This window comes from Gopherus flavomarginatus, chromosome 9 (genome assembly GCF_025201925.1).
Source record: "Gopherus flavomarginatus isolate rGopFla2 chromosome 9, rGopFla2.mat.asm, whole genome shotgun sequence".
In the NCBI taxonomy this organism is placed as follows: domain Eukaryota; kingdom Metazoa; phylum Chordata; order Testudines; family Testudinidae; genus Gopherus; species Gopherus flavomarginatus.
Genome location: NC_066625.1, coordinates 76,320,300 through 76,340,467, shown reverse-complemented (window position 1 = coordinate 76,340,467; position 20,168 = coordinate 76,320,300). Strand labels below are relative to the sequence as shown.

The 20,168-nt window shown below is 40.9% G+C and overlaps 2 protein-coding genes across 5 annotated transcripts in view; both read left to right on the top strand.

Moving 5' to 3' along the window:
• CEMIP (cell migration inducing hyaluronidase 1) overlaps positions 1–20,168 on the top strand; it is a 141,185-nt gene that overhangs the window by 12,077 nt on the left and 108,940 nt on the right. The gene's annotated exons all lie outside the window — the stretch shown is intronic.
• LOC127058193 (cell surface hyaluronidase-like) overlaps positions 1–20,168 on the top strand; it is a 64,529-nt gene that overhangs the window by 11,892 nt on the left and 32,469 nt on the right. Inside the window, exons 11-16 of one of the 3 annotated variants that reach the window (XM_050967792.1) lie at positions 990–1,075; positions 2,438–2,569; positions 2,690–2,725; positions 3,614–3,766; positions 6,353–6,512; positions 12,882–13,097. In XM_050967792.1, the coding sequence (XP_050823749.1) occupies positions 990–1,075; positions 2,438–2,569; positions 2,690–2,725; positions 3,614–3,766; positions 6,353–6,512; positions 12,882–13,097 (783 nt within the window). Of the gene's footprint in view, positions 1–989; positions 1,076–2,437; positions 2,570–2,689; positions 2,726–3,613; positions 3,767–6,352; positions 6,531–12,881; positions 13,098–20,168 lie in introns of all 3 variants that reach the window. The other 2 variants (XM_050967791.1, XM_050967793.1) reach the window with 2 other exon arrangements.

Below are 20,168 nucleotides of genomic sequence, written 5' to 3'. Positions count from 1 at the left end.
TTATACAGATGGACAAACTGAGATTGTGGGCAGTATGCTGCTCTGTGCCACACAGCATAGAGGAATGCAGGCAGTAGTAGATGTAGTGTAGACATAGAGCACGTAGCAGTAGATGTAGTGTAAAGGGTAGAAGACTGTAGGCTACTCTCTACTGCAATGGTGGGTGGGTGGGGGTGTGTGACCAGAGCCCTGCAAAATAGCTGGGGTAGGGCCAAATCCTGGTCTGCCTTCTTCCCTCCCCCATTCTCCCCCCCCCCCCAAATAATTGCAATAACTTTAATCTCACTCGAAGGTAATTCCATGAAAACATTTTGTCTAAATGCGCTGTAGGCATAAAGACAGAATCTGCAAATAAGAATCCTTTTTTCATTATTGCTCAGGATTCCAGATGGAGAGGAGGCAAATATTACTGTATCAAACTGTGGACGTTGTGGTGGTGGTTTTATTAAGATATACTTTAATAGATAAAGAGAACTTTATCTTGCTCTATCCATGTATGTGCTGGTTCATCTCTGCAATAACACTGCATTGCAATCTTTAACTTCACTACACTGGATCATGTTCTGCTTTGATTGTAAAGAAATGACAAATCTAAGAGGAATTAAGGTCTTGCCTCTCAGCAGGAGCACTGTTCCCTCTCTGCAACATCATTCTTTGTCTCCCAGGGCCAGCAGGGATGCTTTATTTCCTGGCGTGAGGGGGTTTAAATTCTTTGTTCTGGCTCAGAAACCCACTTAAATGACTATGTAAAGGGCATAGCGCTGTAGCATTCTGCCCTGACTTTGATGTATTCCACTAAGGCCACTGTAATAATGTGACAACATCCAAATGGCACAGAGGCCAATCCTTTGGATGGAAAGCACTGGCATGCAGAGGGCTTACTGTGCCTTAAACATGTTTGTGTTCCATTTATAATACCTTTTGATCTTCTTTAGCTTGTGCTGTGTGGTCTCCTTGTTAAAATAGTTGAACTCCTATATATTTTTCAGGCTGGCTTGTTTATTGGAAAAGGAGTAAAGACAACAAAAGCCAGTGCTGAAAATCCTCGAGAGTATCTTACTGTAGATAATGCCAGGTGAGTAAATATTGTATGGATAAAAGTGTTTGGGTTCATTTTTATTGCTTCTGGTGTTTTCAGGAGCCCGCAGTATACTCAGTGCGTTGCTGGACCTTGTTATGGATGGAATAGCCTGAGAATATAGACCCACAGCCTGGGATATAAAGAGGCAAATATTTCAGAACTGTGCACTGAATCATTTGTAGTATTGCTTAAAAAATGACAAATGTGCACTTGGAGCTCTGAGATGTTGGCAGAGGAGTCCTTGAAAAGAATGGAGTTTTCATAATTTGGTTAACTATTGTTATCAATGACTTAGCTGAAATCTAGATGATAAATTCAATTTCACAATATAATTAGTGCCTATGATTTTGGGTACAATCTCAGCCATCTGTTACATAATCTGCTTGCAATAATCTTCACACCCAGGTGTCTCTTTTTTTGTCTATACGTTTATGGGGGGTGGGGAGGAGGGAAGCTTCCAGGGATTCATGTCACAGAGAGGGAAAGTGAGTACTTAATGCTATTGGCTAACCCACTAGAATCCTGTGGGCTTACGTGGGGCAACGCTGTAGAGATCAGCCATTCTCTTCTGCTGTGTCCTGGCTAGCCCCACCTCACTCGTACATTGTGAGCTTCACAGAGCACTGAGAGTTTCCCACCGAGTTGAAGGATAGGGACAATAATGCAGCGGAAGTGACACTTCTCCTTTTTGTGGCTTCCCTCCTCCCTCAGCCCCCTTGCTTCTGGGAGCAGAGGGGACAATACAGCCCCATGAGGTTCAGTTTCATCCTTCTGCAATGTGAAGATGGACTTGGGAAGAATAAGGGTTTTTTTTCCTTCCCAAATTCGGCAGTGTTCAGTAATCAGCAAGTGTGGCAAGAAATATTCTGAAAGTGATTGGAAAATCTATAGATTCATGCTGAGTAAAGCTTTCAGACATGGGAGTCCCACTTTAAGACTGGAATAATAGCTCATGCATGTCACTTAATTATCATCAGTAGGCATCTTCTTGCACGGTGGGAGTTTTGAAATGCCAATGTGATTTAGGAACACAAGTCCCATTGAAGATGTAGATCCTTCTGAAAATCCACCCTGAGAGAGAAATCCTGGCTCCACTGAAATCAATTGGTGCTTTTCCATTGACTTCACTGAGGCCAGAATTTCGCTTTTAATGTTTGTTCTGTGTTAGCCTTGCAATAAGATGCAGTAGCAAAATGAAGCTATTGTTTTGAATGTGATCCAGGATACATATTTTCAGCTGAAAATAGAAACAAAATTACTTCTCTTAAACCCATCAGTGACTGTGACTGACAGGACCTCCTGTGTTTAAGGTTATTTCCCATTGCTCTGGTATAATAACTAGATTCCTTGCTTCAGGTTCCGCCCACATCAGGATGCTGACCCTGTAAAACCACGAGTTCCTGCCTTAATTGATGGCCTCATCGCTTTTAAAAATAACGACCATGGGGCCTGGGCCAGGGGCGGTGACATTATTTTCTGCAACTGTGGGTAGGTGACTGTAATTACAGTTTATATCCTTCTGCTCATTACTGACATAAGTGGGTCTGTAGGACAAATTAAGTTACTAGGCATGTCTGATGTTACACATTCGTGTTTCTTCTTTTCTAGGTTTTCAGACAATGGAATTGGACTCACCCTAGCTAGGTAATTTCATTTCTCTCTGTATGCTGTGTTTTTCAGGGTTCTCCACAATTTAAAACATTAAAGAATAGAAGGTGCTTCCCTGGTGCTCACATTAAGATGCAAGAATCTCACATGTCCTTCCCAAACCACATCAGGTCTCTCCCGTAATAGTTATTAATGAAAATGGCAATACGGCATTTCAGTTTCTTTGCCTGATCATGTCTGGGGAATATGTCAATAATCAGACATTATCACAATGTTTAGTCTAAGGGATTCTAAACCCTTAGACTAAACATTCTGGTGCATGCTAAGGAGATTCGTATTCAGTCTTGTCAAGGCAAGACCAAAAATATCCGTACCTTTGGTATATTTCCATGCAGAAGTGGCAGGAAAAGGCCCTCTGTGTGGCTGACCACATTCCTACTACCTGCAGGTAATAGAAAGGTTTGTTCTGTTGTAAACCAGAAACCTCTCTGAGATAAAATGTGATTTAAGAGCCTGATCCAAAGCCAGTCGCAAACAATGGGAATCTTTCCATTGACTTCAGTGAGCTTTGGATCAGACCCTAGCTGTGTTTTTTGTTTTTTCACACTTTTCAAAGAATTTGTAACTTCCCAATTCTGAACTAGAGTTTGGCTCATACTTTGTAAAATGCTTTAGGATGGAGGATGCTATATAAAAATCAGACCTAAGTGTAGTTGCCTGAACTACTAAATTAGCATTATTACTGGTGCTTAATACTAATTTGCTGGTTTCTAAAGACTGAATCTGCAGGAATTAAAAAACATCTCTTCAGATTAAAAATGACCGTTTCAGAAGTGCAATTAAAAGCTCCTTTAAATTATTCATTAATTAGTCTTTTGAACTGTGCCACATAGTTACCTTCCATTTTCCTTTGTCTGATTCTAGTGATGGAACTTTCCCAACAGATGAGGGTTCCAGCCTGGAAGTTGCGCATTCCATCTTTGTTGGAGAAAGCAACAACATTGGCTCCCAGGGAGGACAAAACAGCTACTGGGGAAGAGGGGCAAATGGAGAATATAGAACACTACCCAGAAACAAGTAGGTTATTCATCTGGCATTTATCCTTGATATTAGCATAAGAAAAATGTGATAGAATAAAAGCCTTTGAAATGAATGTGACTACTAAAGGGTAATGTAAATGGATGTTTAAATTTGTTATACAGGCCATAACCAATGAAATCCAAATAAAACCTGTTCTCCAGACAAATGCAGTAAGAGCTTTAACAACTGGATGTCTTTGATGTGATTTTTCTGCCTAATTTATTAGTCATTAGAAAGTGGATAGAAATTTTGAAAGAAACCAAGAACTTTTTTAAGTGCTATAATTGCAGCCAATGTCTGGGCTGACTGGCTCTCTTGTAATAACTCTATTGTAAATATTGTTCAGTACCCAGACATGCCAATGTGGCATCATAGGGAAAGCTGGATAATTTTCCATTTGAACTGAAGGGATGGGGAGACAAGACTGCCTGTACACCTTAGCATCCAACGCCAAAGAGACTTTGGCACACATTTGATCTCCCTTAGGGTATGTCTACATTGTAATTAAACACCAGTGGCTGGCCTGTGTCAGCTGACTTGGGTTCATGGGGCTTAGGCTATGGGACTGTAAAAGTCTGGTGTAGATGTTTGGGCTCTGGAACCCCATGAGGGAGCGAGGAAGAATCTTAAAGCTCCAAGCCCAACCATCTATAGTGCAATTTTATCACCCTGCAGCCTGAGCCAGAGTCAGTTGACATGGGCCAGACACAGGCATTTCATTGCAGTGTACACATACCCTTTACTGAGTAAGCACCTGATTCGTCATTCCTGACACAGGCAAATCTCCCACTGAAGTCACCAAACAAGGGACTGGATGCTATTTTTCTCTTGATTTTCCTTTTCCAGTGGGTGTACATTTATTTTCTTCCTGTCTGAACAACATATGACCAGTTTGACAAAGAAAGCAAAAGAAAAGTCACTCAGAATCTCACTTCTCTTTCTAGGGCTGTATGTTAGCTCCCTTTACAGAAATACAGCCCCCCTCTTCAACAGTCAATGCCTTGAGCAATTAGAAACTCCAAAACAATTGTCATTCATGACAAACATCTATTAAGGAATGTTTTAAAAAAGCAACGAGTAACAATAGACTGAGTATTTGCTGATTGGTTATAACATGCCTGGCATGCAAGTAGCCCTTAGACCTGTATAACCATAGGAGATTCCTGGCTATGAAACTGAATCTCTACAGAACAATTAGAGCCACTGTTATTATCAGGCAACCATTTGGAATGCTCCATTGCATTTCAGCGTTCACCTTTTAATAACCTGTGTTTATTGGTAGGAACTGCAAACCTGGAAAGAAGGAATATTGCTACCTGACACACTGTCTCATCTTTCAACAGAATAAAATTCTAAATCCAAAGTGCATTTAAAATCAGTCCCATCTGCTGAATAGCTATAGCACAGGCAGTGGCATTGTAAAGGCCTGACCCAAAGCCCTTTGGTTTCAGTGAGCTCGGGATCAAGGACTGAGTTTTCCCACATGGCTGCCACATGTACCTCTGGTTTTCCCATTGCACCATATGCTGGGGTGCTATTTTTTTTATATTTTAATTTAGTTGGTTAAAGCACCTAGAGCCTGAGATAGACACTTACAGTCAAATTCAAAGAGAGAAAATCTCACTCTTGCATCTCGCTGTGTATAATACAACACTGAATGCAACTGTGGAGTCTGTAATCGATAAGAAAGTACATGCGGGCTTTCTGTTTCTGATGCTTGAGCAATCCAGCTTTATCTAAATTTCTGAACAAATTAATTGTAAACATGTCTCCACTGGCCCCCTTCATTATCTTTTATGAAGGTACCGTAGGCCATTCAGTAGTCACACAGCACCTGCATAACACAGAATTCAGTATTTTAAACAAGAAAGGGGGATCAAAACTCACCTGAGACTGCAATGGCATCTCCTAGATTTTTGATATCCTGTGCAACATGGCCATATTCCACAGGCCAGCCCTGAAGATGTAATCTTACAACTATAAAATGTTGTGGGCCATATCCTTGGGGATGACCATGTGATGCCTGGAGCAGCTTGTGGGGAGAGGAAAATCCAAGTTGTTCTAAATTGAACCAGCAGGTGGCTGCTCTCAAGAGGCCATTACACCAGCAGGAGATTAGACTCATGTTACAGTCCTCCAGCTATGCCTATGGCCGGGCTGGACTGGAGAAGTATCAAAGGAGCCTCTACACTGGCCCTACAATCCCTGGGATTTCTCTGACCTCCGCGGACTCCCCAGGAAGCTGTTTGTTTAAGGTGTTTTGCCCCAGCTGACTGGCTATAAGGGGCCATAAAGTGGGGAGAGACAAGATCCTGCTCTGGACTGGAATTTTATTTCTGAGATCACTCACTTAACCACTGCTCCTCTTCTGAGCCTTAGCTGGGGAGAGCTGGGTGCCTCTTACAAGGTGATGAGGTTGTTCAGCACCTCATGGGCTGGAGCAGCATGATCCTGATTTAGGGAATGTGAAGAGGGTGTAACTGCTAGAGACAAATGTAATGTCTCTCTGTGCTGTTTGGAGGAAAGCACTGATCCTGCCCACATGTCTAAACTGGAATTCTGTTCATTTTGAAACTTCCCTAGGACGTTCCCTATCCGTGGATTCCAGATTTATGATGGGCCTGTTAGGCTGGTGAAATGCACTTTCAGAAAGTTTACTCCCACTGTGGACTGCTACTCAAGCGCCATTGGTTTCTTCATGAAGAATTCCTGGCAGATAAGCCCTCAGAACAACGTGTCCCAGGTCAGGATGGAGAGAAGTGTAAGTGAGAAAAATAGGAGTATGGGTTTTGGCTGAGCTTGTTTGACTTTCAAAAGCCTTTAACTGTGCTGAGAGGTTTACTCCAGAAACATCTTACTTCTGAGTGAGTAGAGATGCAAAATCTGCAATAGCATAAGGTTTTAACATAGAGGCCCAGATCTCAGTTAATGTAAGTCATCCGTAGCGGTATTTACCTCAGTGGAGCTATGCTGGTTTACTCTAGTTGAGGATCTGGCCCAGTGACTGGAAGCTACACAAATCAAACTTCAACAAGCATGAGTGCCAGAAAGTTGTAGTACAATTCTAAGGCCCGGTCTACACTGGGAGGAAATCAATCTAAGTTACGCAACTTCAGCTACGTGAATAGCATAGCTGAAGTTGACGTACTAAGACCTACTCACCGCAGTGTCTTCCCTGCGGTGAGTCGACTGCTGCTGCTCCCACATTGACTCCGCTTGTGCCTCTCGCGGCAGTGGAGTACAGGAGTCAACGGGAGAGTGCTTGGGGATTGATTTATTGTGTCTAGACTAGACATGATAAATTGACCCCAGCTGGATCGATGGCTGCCTGCCGATCCAGTGGGTAGTGTAGCCATACCCTTAGATACCTAGAGAGAACCTTGGGCCTGATCCTGGGCTCGTCCCTGAAAGTTCTATGGATCACAGTGGGGATTGAGCAAGAGGAAGGACTGCCGAATCGGATCCCATATTTGCATGCTGACAGGAGTTCTAAAATGCTTTAGGTGTTCTAGCCTTTCTGTTGGATTCATGTGGCATTCACGTCTCTTTGAGTTTGGTTTTTGAGTTTTTTTATTCATTTGAGCTGGTAAAACTCAAAACCAAACTCTCACAAAATCACTACAAGTTGCCTGGGTTAGTCTGAAACCATGAAAAATTACTGACTTCCAGGTGGCTTCCTTCTGGGGATTGTAACCTATCCCAGGCCTGCCCAAAACAAGGCCCAGGCCCTCTGTGTAGTTCATGAACCTCTATAACCTTAGCTCAAGGTTTGGGTTTGTTTGTAGGGAAGTTTTCCACAGCTCCAATATTGACAGACCTCATTTTCTTTGGCTTAGCAGGCAGCTTTTCTGCCTTTCCTCCATCACACCTTATCCACACAACAGGAGCATATTTTATATAAAGGTTGTGTTAGCACGGTCACTCCTGTGGTACTGTTGTGAAAATAAAGTGCACTTCATCCTTGTGCATTTAAATAAATCAGACCTCTGTATTTCCCATGTATGTCACACCTGAAGTCCGAACAAGGGTAAGGGATAATTTAGTTGTACGTTCTTTGCATCCCTCAGGGGAACTAGCCACAATGAAGATGCAACATTTAGCATGGAATGAGGAGTATGCTTAGAGGGAAACATAAAATGCACAGGTCTGATCTTGCAGTGGATCTGATGCTAGTGGGAGTGTAACCTGAGTAAGGGCTGTCAGATGGGTTTTTAACTCCAAATGCATATGTTTTTAGGCCCATTAGTGGATCGTTACCTGCGGAAAAATTTGAAAATGCAGATGTGTAAAGTTGCAGCACTTTTTGAGGTCTGAGCCTGTTTAATGTCACTGCACCTTTTCAGGTCTGAGAGACAGTTTATTACAGCAACACCTTTTAAGATCTGAGGTGTGCAAGGCAGAACTTTCAGAGGAGTTATTAAATGCTTTCGCAATCTGAATTAAAGACAAACATGCTTAAATAACACATGCTGAGTTTATTATAAAACATTTGTTACATTATCCAAGTAATTACTTACTGTTTGTCCATTCCCAACAAATGTCTCTTTACCTTATATTTTGCCAACCATTTAAAAAAAAAAAGGCAGTTAACCACCTCTGCCACAGCAGTTAATAAAAACACCTTTCACTTTGATTCTGCTTTATCCAGATTGAATCCAGAGCTGCTGATTCTGAAGTAAAACTGCAAGGTCCTCTTGCATATTGCTCTGTGGCAAGTGGCTTTATTGGATAACATATAATTAACATAGAGCCCTAAGCTGTTTGTTAATTTCCATTGATAGGCTTCTTTTTATTAATTTTGAAAGACGTTCCCTAAAGAATGGCTTATTTTTACTGTCACTTCTAAAAAAAAACAAACCAAAAACCTTATTGCAAGTTGCATAATGATACTAAAGCTATTAGTCATGCTGGGTGCATAATCATATTAATTATTCAAGCTAATCAGCTCATTGATTAGATAACTAAATAATAAAACTAGTCGGGTCTTGCTTAATTACAATATAAAAACAAATTGTTAAGTGAAAGAGAAAAGCAAAATGTTGCACTATACAAAAGTATTCACATTTCTGTTGACAAACACAAAGCTTGCATATGAGGGAAGGAAAATCTGTGCATTTACAGGTAATAAAACGAATAACAGTGCTTATAAAGTGCTATTAAAAGGCTATCTTCAAAGCAGTCATTGGTCCTCTGCCTACACAAGATTCAGATGGCCATGTAGTGCCATGGGTCTGTGTGGATATATCTATACTGCAGCTGGGACCAAGCCTCCCTGCCCAGGTAGACAGACTTGAACTAGTACACTAAAAATATCCATGTGGATGTTTCAACCTGGGTACTCAAGCTTGGGAGGCTGAACTCCAGCACAAGTTGGAACATCCGTGCTGCTGTCTTCAGCACGCTAGCTTGAGTCCCACTAGTGCGAGTGACTACCGAGTTGGGAGGTTTGCTCCCAGCTGCAGTGTAAACATACCCTCCATGTCCCATAACTAGAATCTAGACAGGGAGGAGGAAATATTCTCTTTAGGTCATTCAGAGTTCTTGCATAGTTTCCTAGGAAAGCTTTCCATGGTACTATTCATAAATGTGTAAAAAAAATTAATGAATAATAAAAATGTCAGCCCCAGTCTTTGGGTCTATCTGAGCTGTGCCCCTTTATGGCAGGCTGTGCCAGCTCCTGGGGGAGAAAGGTGGTGGTAGGTCACCATTTGAGCTCAAATGATCATCAGGTAGCCCAGGACTGGTTCAGTCCCCTGAGCATGTTCTAACTTTGACCATTAATGGCTCCTGTGGTGGTTTTTCCAGCTACTAGGAATAGCTGGAGTTTGGAGATGGAACTCTGCCCGTTGACAGCAGGCTGTGGCAGCTCTTTACCATCTGTGGATTTGCCCATGCCAGGTGAATCCCCAGCTCTCTGTTCAGGACAGCTTTATGGCCCTTTGCATTGCTGGAAGTGCGCAGAGGAGCCATATTTGGGGGTGGGGAGGAGCCTGGATCCAGCCTAATGACTCCCCATTATAGCACACAATTGCTGAAAGGACGTTTACACTGGCAGGATTCATTAAGCTATGTGAATAGGAGGGGAGCACTTTGTAATGTAAGCAGTTGCCTTGATATTTAGACTATGCCTTCTTACCATGGTGTTTCCTGAGTGCTAGGCAAAACTGAAGTTTTCATGCACTTTAAAAATGGCAATTCTGATAGTGTGGACCCCCCCCCCCCATAAAAGCCCCAGACAAAAGTCAGGAAGATAAATGTACTGCACTTGATCACAAACCATTTCTGCCCTGAAGATGGGAGGCAAGGGGAGCAAAAGAAAAGGGCTGTGGGTTTAAGGGGCCAATCTTGTTCCCACTGAAGTAAAAAGGCATCTTTATGTTGCAGAACTGAGCCCTCAACTCCACCAAAGTCAATGGGCTTGGGATCAGACCCCATAGAAACAGATGTCTTATGTTGTCGGCCATATTTTTCTATAATACGAGAGAGATTGTTCCTTCTTACCTGATTTGAGTCCCAGTCCTGCAAGCTGTTCCATGCAGGTGGATCCCTGCCCTCTAAAGCTACAGTAAATTCAGAGGGGCTCTGCATAGGTATCAGGATCTGCCTGCACTGATCAGCTTGCAGGATCAGGACCTTAATCTCTGTTTCGAAATGAGAGGCACGATAATGATTCGGGAGTCGTGACTGTAAAACAGGGGTAGGTCCACACTGGTTAACAAATTTCCCTGGCGACCCGTTTCTGTAAACATATTGATCATCACAAGATGATGATGATAGTAGTAGTAGACAGGGATATTCTTTCTATGGGTGTTTTGCACCATCCCATAGAATTTTGTTGAAAAGATGCAATTCCTTATTCAATTCCACTGGTTAATTCAACAAAAATCTACAGAAAATTTACAATTTTCAATTGAAGCTTATAGGGCTTTTCCGTAAGTGTGTGTAGGTGCATGTTCATGCATGTATACTATATGTGTGGAGATGATATCCATGTGATTAAATTGGAGAGGCATTTGATGATTAAATTTGTCACATATCTGTCTACTAATCCTCAGTCTACTAACCCATCTCCCTATAGTTGCTATTCTAATGCTCCAATCCCCTGAGTAAAGAGATCTTTATACCTGTCACCCACCATGTAGTCCATATAATTTATCACTCTAAATAGTATATAAGTGAAGATCTTCAAAATGATGTCCAACTTCTATAGTCTTCACTTAGACAGAGTTCCCACTAAAGTCCATAAGAATCATGAAATGACAGATATAGATAAATCAGTCTTGTGCTTTTTATCCCTGTTCCCAAAACTTTATACCTGGAAGCTGATTCCTTTCTGTGTCTACAGTACAAAAGACGGTATTTCCTAGGATTGGCTCATAAATTAATACAGATCATTTCTCCGTTTACAAGTTTAGCAGTGATTCTTTTGTCCACTTTAGTGTAATCTTTAACTTGAATTTTTAGAATAGTCATTTTATTTCTCATTCTCACAGTTTACAGGAGAAAGATTAGGGTTTAAACAATAAAACTTTCTGTGTTGTGTCTGGAAAAACTTAGTGTGCTAATTAAATGGAAACTGTACACACTGTACTTTTGTTTTGAAGTCTCTGTTCTCTTGCCGTTGGAGTGTCCATATTCAAACCCAGAAATGCACTGGTGTAAGGCATTTATAGTATTTGAACTGCAGGATAACGTTTACATTTTACTAATATTTCCTCTTTTAGATATTACAAAAAAAAGTATCCAATGGGATCCTTCTTCTTTACCAAATAGCTCCTTTGGCAGAGGTTTCCAGCAGGGAAATAAGAAAAGAGTTGTAACTGCTCAAAAACAAACATTACAATTCAGTGTGTTTTGGTTGGTGGGCTGTGCGTGTGTGTGTGTATTTTTTTTTTTTTTTTTTTTAAGGACTGATTCAGTAAGAGGCTAGGAGTTAGGTTAGGAGAAGGAAGGAAAAGTGATTATAGGATCTGTTTTGATTTTAAAGTAATTTGATTTTAAAGTAAAGTAAACTAACTAAAACATAATTTAAGGGCCCATTCCTGCAACCTTTACTCATGCAAGTAGTTGTTACCTTTGTGAGGTAGTCCCATTTAAACAATAGGACTTCTCCTGTGAGTAAGGATAGTGGTAAGTTCTTACCCAATGGGTATTACAAAATTGAGCTTTCAAAGACCTTAGTAGATTTGCTGCCTTACCTGCAAACCCTTGCTCCCATGAGTAATTATTTCTTACTCATGTGAGTAGTCCCATTAAAGTCAACAGGCCTAATGGAAGTAAGATTTCTTCCTTGGGTCTGTATGATCAAGCCACTATTGTCTTGTGTAGCACACATTATTACTCAGGGAGTCAGCAAAAAGTATCTGACCTAAAACACTTACCAACACCTTGTGACCTATTCATTTGCTTTCTCTACAGACATCAAAATAGTCAACCCTTTTTGCTTAACATCTGCAGGTTCCCTACTTTGTTGTATTTTTATAATAGGCTTATGCTTTTTGCTTTGATGTTTAGCCATCCCCAAAACCGAGGTTATGCATAGGGAGAGCACCTGAGGTTTTAGCTTCTATTTTGTTTTGTTTGCTTTCCAAAAAGAATAGTGTCCAAATCATATGTTGGAATATCCACTAATGGGAATTCTGTAAAAAGCTACTGTTTCACAACGTTTTATGAAACTAAGTGGGAACATTTATAAAAATTTACTTTTCTGACATTTTCCATGTAAAGGATGTTTGTTCCTTAATCATTTCATATGCTTCCAAAGCTGCTTAATCCCTTAAAGTCACATTCTTCTGCTTATTACTTCAAGGAGAAAGCAGCAGGAGCACATGAACGTCTAAGAACCAAAGATCCTGATTTCATGAAAACATCCTTCCTCATTAAGAAACAAAGGAAGACAAAAATCCCAGTAAATAAACTTTATATCGTCAAAATTGTTTCTAAATCCAGGATGCATTAGTAGCTTAAGTCTTGGCGTGGTGTTCCAAACCCATAGGATTTTCTATGTCAAAAGTGTTCCTGACGGAGCTATATTAACGTATGTCACATCTATGCCCAGTAATCAGTTATGGCTACACCAGTAACTCCTCTTTTGACTCTCTCTCTTTTATAGGTAGGACTCAAGGTGTTTTTTGGCAGATCAGGCCAGTGGTTTGGAGATAATGATAATGATGGTGACAAAGTTTCTATTTTCCATGACCTGGATGGTTCGGTGACAGGATACCCAGACACCTTCATAGGGAGAGCAGACAACTACCTGCTTCGTCATCCAGGATGTCTTACTGTCCCACGGTGGAATGGAATGATATGCAGAGGGAAATATGCACAGGTAACACTGGGAGATTGTAATGGATCTGGAAATGTTGGGAGTAGGTGTTTTTATTAGTGGGCTGAGTCGAGGCACTACTGGCAATGAAGCATTTTACTGTCCCCAGTGCAATATTAAAATCATTCTTGATGCAAGCATTAGTACCGTGGATCTGGTTTAGGCAGAGAGAGGCGATAGTTCTCCCACCGACATAGCACTGTCTACCAGCTCTTAGGTTGGTATAACTACGTCGCTCAGGGTTGTGGATTATTCACACTCTGGAGTGATGTTAGTTATACAGTAGTAATTCTGTAATGTAGATCAGGGATTTGTTTAATGTCTGGGGAAAAAGAAACAGACTTACTATCTGTCTGTCCATGCCACTCCCCAACCTCTAGAGACTATTTTTACAACCATACAGCAAAGCAAAGTATATAACCTGCTTTAAAGTTACAGTTAGTTGAAAATCTTGCCCGGGCCCTCATGCTGAGCAGATACACCATGGTATGTCCTGGGGCACCCAGCTAGGGTACTAAGGGAAAGCATAGTGTTAATAATATAACTAGTTAGGTTTGGACTGGAAGCCAGAATGGCTTGACTTAATCACTTGGTGCCCAATCCTGGAGCCCTTTCTTCTTGTGAATGAGGCTCCAGAATTAGGTCCTTGACTTCAAGTTCCCTATGTATAAACAGAGGCTGAGTAATATTTACTGGGTTATATAACAGGATGATTATGATGCTCAGTTTGTAAGTATTTGTAAAGAGCCCTGAAAACAAGAAGGCCTGTCTTTGTGCTAAGTAGTAGTATGAATCATATTACTCCTAAAGAGAAAATAAGCAAATACAGTTGCCACTTCAGTGAATACAAATGTATGGATTATGAATGGAAATCACTAGTTTTTTGCATTCTTAGGGCCCTTTTGACTAAAAACACATTAATCACCCCAAGTGGTGTTTTATTTATTATTTACATGGCAACTGTTAGGTGCTGTGCAATCACATGAGAAATTGAACCACGAGGCAGCAGATGTATCTGGCAAGGTATGGGTTGTATTTATAAAGCTGGCATCTGAGCCCAGGAGATGAGATGAGATGTGTCTCACGAAAGGAGCTGTAATATTCTCCTCTCTGATCTTTGATATTCTTTCTTCACTTGTGGGGAGATGGGCACTTCATTTCTGCAGTGGCACAGTGCAAAAGAGACATACCATACACAAGAAGAATTACATTGAAAATGCTTGACCCATTCATTAAAGTGACCTGTTCTCCAGACAGAATATCTTCATTTTTAATGATCAAAAAATGTAATCAAGACTGCCTCCCCAAGTGTTCCCCTCCCCCCAGATAAACTGATGGATATAAGACAGGAGGGTATATTTGGGGGGTGGGAAGGTGGGAATATGGCCTTAAAGTCCACAGTATGTACTGTGAGGGCACATGTTTCTTTAAGAAGATTCTTGTATGTCTGATGTGGCATACTGCATATGCACTTCTCTTGCATTCATTAGCCATCCCTATGACAGCTAAAGTATAGTATAGCACAGAACAAAATCCTGCCTAAGTTATTCAAGACTGTGCAGTGTTAGAGGTGCCCCCATACAGTACTGATTAATCAGGTTTGTTTTGTCAGTGGAGCACACAGCTAGCTATTTCAAAGTATAAGCCTGATCTTGACCAATTGAAGTCCAGTGAGGGTTTTTGTTGCTGACTTCAGTGGATATAGGATTGGGCTGATATGTAGCAACCCCATAAATCAGATTGTGTGTGAGAAAGAGAGAGAGAGTGTGAAAGTGAGAGAGAGAGGCATCACCATCTGTGGTGACTCAAGGGTTAAATTCAGAATGATAAACAAGTTGGAATCTATATTTTTATTTCTATTTATACTCTTCCCATTATGGCACTCTACAGTGTGAGGCAATTTTTCCACCATAGAAACTTTCCTTGGCTGAGTTCAGGCAAGAATAAACATTCACTTCCCTGGGATCTGTCCCTTACCAGCTCCTTTCACCCAATCAGCATCCAGCTTGGTGAATAAAGTACATACTAAAAACTTCACTTTATGAGCCGTTAGGTGGGGAAATCAATATGAATCTGAAATGAAAGCAGTGAAGGTCGTTGGTTCTACATAATAGGAGCTGATTTAATTTGCAGAATAGTCATTTGAATATTTTACTGCAACACCAGAGTTGCTAGGTCTGATTTGTGTGTGTGCTAAATCGGGCACTACATATCTCAGTTCAAAAGCATAAAAGAATGAACCCAATCATGGAGAAAGACGAGGAAGCCTTTGGTTTACTTTAGTCTTAGAAACTCCATTACAAAATATGCTTTTCTTTCCCCTCCCACGTAGCTCTAAAAGACAAGACATTATAGTCATCCATGGCACAAGCAGGTGAAAGTGTAATTTCAGTCAATGGGAGTTGTTGCTCTTTACACAGCTGAACTGAGACGAAGGTATTTAGATTAGGGATGGGCAAGCTAGGTCATATAAAATATGAACCAAACCCTTCTTTTGGAACTTAAGCCAATTTTTTTTTTTGAGAAAGTTTTGATAGTTCAGTTCACTGCTTTTTTCAGTTCACTGCTTTGGCTTTTTCCCCCTTGGTTTTGATGAGCACCCAAAGTGGAAATACTATAGAAAAGTCCATTCCTCCTGCAGTTTTTCTAACTCAGCTAAGTTTTGAGGACAAACTGGGAGCTTGTCATTCCTGAGAGTTCTCTGGTCTGATTTTCTCACCTCATGTTGCTTTTCTCTAGCCTACCTGAGGCATCACTGTGTGAATTCCAGAGCTGTCTTTGTTCCTATATTCCCTTACTCCCTCCTATAAGCAGCCAGCATCACAACCCCTTACCTCTGCTGGTTTCAGATTGCTGCCTGGATGGAGCTGCCAGCAGGGGTCCCTGAGAAGCACCAGCACTTTCATTTCCAATATTGCCAACTTCACATACTTAAAAATCATGAGATTAAAAAAAATTCTGGGGTCTTTTATTTGCTTCCTTAGTTTTGAGCCTTTAGGATTCAATGTTTTCATGCTTTACTCTGCTGGAAACTTCCTTTCTGTTTTTAATGAAAACTGAGCTTCCTATAATATGATTCCATGAGCTGGAGCTTTAAGAAAAATACCAAACATAACAAGACTTTCAATAAAATCATGAGCGTTGGCGACTCTGAGTTTCCTACAGAGTCTCTAGGACACACTTATATTCTGTTGGTCCAAGAGTGACTTGGGCACTTTAAAATTGCCCAGTGCCACATTGACTTCAGCTGAGCAGTTTAATCCAGGTTTTTATTCTCTTTTCACATGCCTTCCAAGCAGCACCTGAGGTGTTAATCAGATGAAGCTAGGAAACACTTATTTTTTTAAACTACTAGTTGGCAGAACAAGCTATTTTCTGATGTAAGCACTAAAAGATAGGGGAATGCAGCAGAGTTGAGGCAGTAGAATTGTATTGATGTCCTGCTATTATAAAAATTTAGAGCAATTATTATTTATTTTTAATCAATTCAGCCCACTTGGTCCATTTTTCTTCATTCTGTTGAGGTATTCTAATAGAGGCAGGAAGATGTTCCATTTCTCTTAATGCTTTTATTTTATCAAACACACTTCTAGAGTGGATATTTGCATCCTTTCTGCTTAGTTATATATATTTTTTCCACTGGCATCTGTTCAACGCCTATTCAGCCAGTTATGACTTTGATATTTCCATCATCATTCCTGAGTGCATACACTGTAAAACACCCAAGAAATATTGCAGGTAGCTGCTCTCAGAATTTTTCTAAACCATGCTAGGAAAGGTTGCTTTTTGAGAAGATTATAGAATCCATTAGGGCTCGATTTGAATCATTGGGATCTAAGGAGGCTTAAAACCTCACAGAGTTGAATCCTTAAAAAATGAAAAGTTAACAAGCTTTCTAAGCTAGTTGTGTCTTCAGGTGCAATTAGGGGATCACATTCTGATCTCACTTACATACCAGTGTAAATGCAGAATAACTGCTGACTTCAGCAAAGCTGCTCTGGATTCATGCTGGTGTAATGGGTATCGGAATCTCTCCCAGCATGTTTTATGGAACTAAAAAGGGATCTTCCAAAGAATATTGAGGTCTTCAGTATAGTTGGCCATTGCAAGCTGTATAACTCCATAGACTAAAATTCTTGTCATGGGAAATAGCTCTTCTTCTGGAAGTTACCAGCTTTTCAGGCTCATGTATGGGCTCTAAAGGATTACTGAAGAAACACCTGCACGTTAGATCTTACCCAAGGTTTTGTGCTTAGTTTTGAACTTCGGATTGAGGTCTGATGCCCATCAGTCAGCATTATAGCAGGAATAAAAACAGTGGCTGAATTAGACCATTAGACGGGAAACAGATATTGCCTTAGTCCAGAAGTCAAGAATTTATTGTGTGTATATACCTTGTATGTTGCTTATCTTCACACTCTTTAGCCAAATGGATAATAAATAACATGTGAGTTATGAAGAGAACTCAATAATTTCACAATCTACTAATAATCTCCCAGTGTAAATTGAGATGGGACTAAATCCTTCTGGATTACCATTTTAAGCACAGCTAAATGAGCCATTATAAGATGCCCTTTAGGATTCTTCTTACTAAATAGCTGTCTCTTCTCCTTGTGCTAGATCAGGCTCTCATCACTCTTCACATTTTAGAATATTTTGCCCACTTCTCTTCCTCCTGTTGGATTGATTATTTATTTAAGTAAACATATATGCTGTAGCGAAGGGAAGCTGGGTTTCTATTATTCTAGAACAAAGTTCTCTTGCTATGTCTCTTCTTCCTCCCTGGAAAGAGATGATTAGTTCACATATACCAAAGTTCTTGCTCCAGAAATATATGGAGATTTGGGGGTTTTTTCAGTTTCAAGTGAAGAGAGTAAAAATGTCGTGGAATAAAGGACTGAAGAAAAGGAAAGGGACTTTGTCATGACACTATAAGAAGAGTAGGCAGATATTGGCGTTTGTGTCAAGTTTTCAGGAGACTGGGCTGCTTAAGGCAGTGCTATGCAGTCTACATGTAAAGTCTACATTGCAAAGAAGAACCTAGGGCTGGCCCATGTCAACCGACTCTGCCTTGCAGAGCTCAGGCTATGGGGCTGTTTCACTGCTGTGTAGGCTTCCAGGCTCAGGCTGGAACCTGGGCTCTAAGACCCTTCCAGGTGCAGGAGAGTTCCAGAGCGTGAGCTCCAACTTGAGCCCAGAAGCCTACACAGCAATGAAAGAGCCCCACAGTCTGAGCGCCACCAGCCTGAGTCAGCTGGCATGGGCCAGCAGTGGGTGTCTGGTTGCTGTGTAGATGTTTTGACTTCAGCCAGTGCAGTAGTAACCAAAAGTTGTTGTTGTCTATTTTGGGGCTATATAAAATGGACTAAGTTCAATCCACAGTGAGCAGGCTTCCAAATCATGAAATCGCTGCTAGAACTAGTGCTAATCGGCATCCTAGATGGCAGACTCAGCAAAGTCAGGGATTGAATAGGCAGAGACTTAGATTATGTCTACATTACAGACCTTAGAGTAGCACAGCTGTATTGCAGTAAGGTCTAGCCACTCTATGATGACAGGAAACAGCTCTCCTGTCGGTATAATTAAACCACCCCACGAATGGCAGTAGCCGTGTTGGCAGGAGAAGCTCTCCCGCCGACATAGCGCTGTCCACACTGGCACTTTTGGTGGTGAAACTTACGTCAGTCGGAGTCGGGGAGGACGGGGGGAAGGTTCACACTCTTGACCAACAGAAGTGCTAGTGTAGACATAGCCTTAGCTCCCCTCTCCAGGTCAGGAATGAACTCCACAGACAGGGTGGCATGGGGAAACTTGCAGTGAGGCTTTATTCAGTTCCATGGATAACAAGAGGACTTCACTGTGAGTCTGATACTTGAGCTCCCGTCCCCTAAACCTTTTGGCTTCACTGGGGCTGCACATGAGTGCAAAGGCCTGTCTGCATGGAGTTCATTGCTGGATTAGGACTTTCAGCATTTTATATTTTAATAATAAAAATGAACAGGCAAGTTTCAAAGTATCCAGCATATGTAAACTCTGTACTGTGTAGCTAAAAAGATACTTGATTACAATTCTGGAAATCCTGCATGTGTTGGCTGGAATGGGAAATGAAATAAGTTTACAAATATTTGTAGCTAACCGCAAGGCTTGCATTTTTATTCATTGACAATGATACAGTGTTTATAAAGCAATTGTAATTATTATACTTTTAGTTAAGCCTGTAACTTTGTCCCAAGACATTAAGAAAATTTTCCTGCCAGATAACTTATCTGACACAAGATGATAAAGAACATAGTTTGGAAGCATATCGTAAACTCTTCTATCCTTTCTTGTTAAACCTATTAACAGTAAGTGCAGTGGACAGCCTAGTTCACAACCCTTTATCACTTCTTTTCAGCAGCTAAAGTATTTAGGATGCTTTTCTTTTCCATCCTGGAATGTAAGGATTTTCTGCCTGTCCTGAGACATGTATTTGGGGGTGGGGGGAGAGCCATGGAATACAACGGTTAGAATGACATGATGAATACTGCTGACTTTCATGTGGAAAGAGGTCTAGAGAATTATTTTGCAGTGTCAGACATGATGCCAACATTCCGTACTCAGAAAAACACCATTCAGTTCAAGAATAATACATAAATTCAAAGACACTAAGGCGAGAAGGGCCCATTATGATAATCAAATCTGACCTCCTGTGGTGTGAGTTATACAGAATTTCAACCTGGTGGCAGTGACTGTGATCAACACACTGTTTTAACCTCCTGACCTGGGGCTTGTATGTAAAGGGCAAACGGATTTTCTTGAGTTTCATAAATTAAAAGAAGTTTTTCATTTGAACTTAAGACATTCGTTTTTGCTTGAGCCATTGAGGAGTGAGCAAATATGCTTCACTTGGGAAATTTATTTTACTAAATTATGATTTGTGGTTTCAACAGTGGGAGGGGGAGGAGGAAGGAGAACAAGTTTCATTCTAATATTTAGTCTGATCCTAAAAGATGCCAGCCCCCAGTGGTACTTTATGTACTGCCAGGGCCAGAGATGTAATTAGGATTACTCTGGAGCAATCCTGTCTAAGTCAAT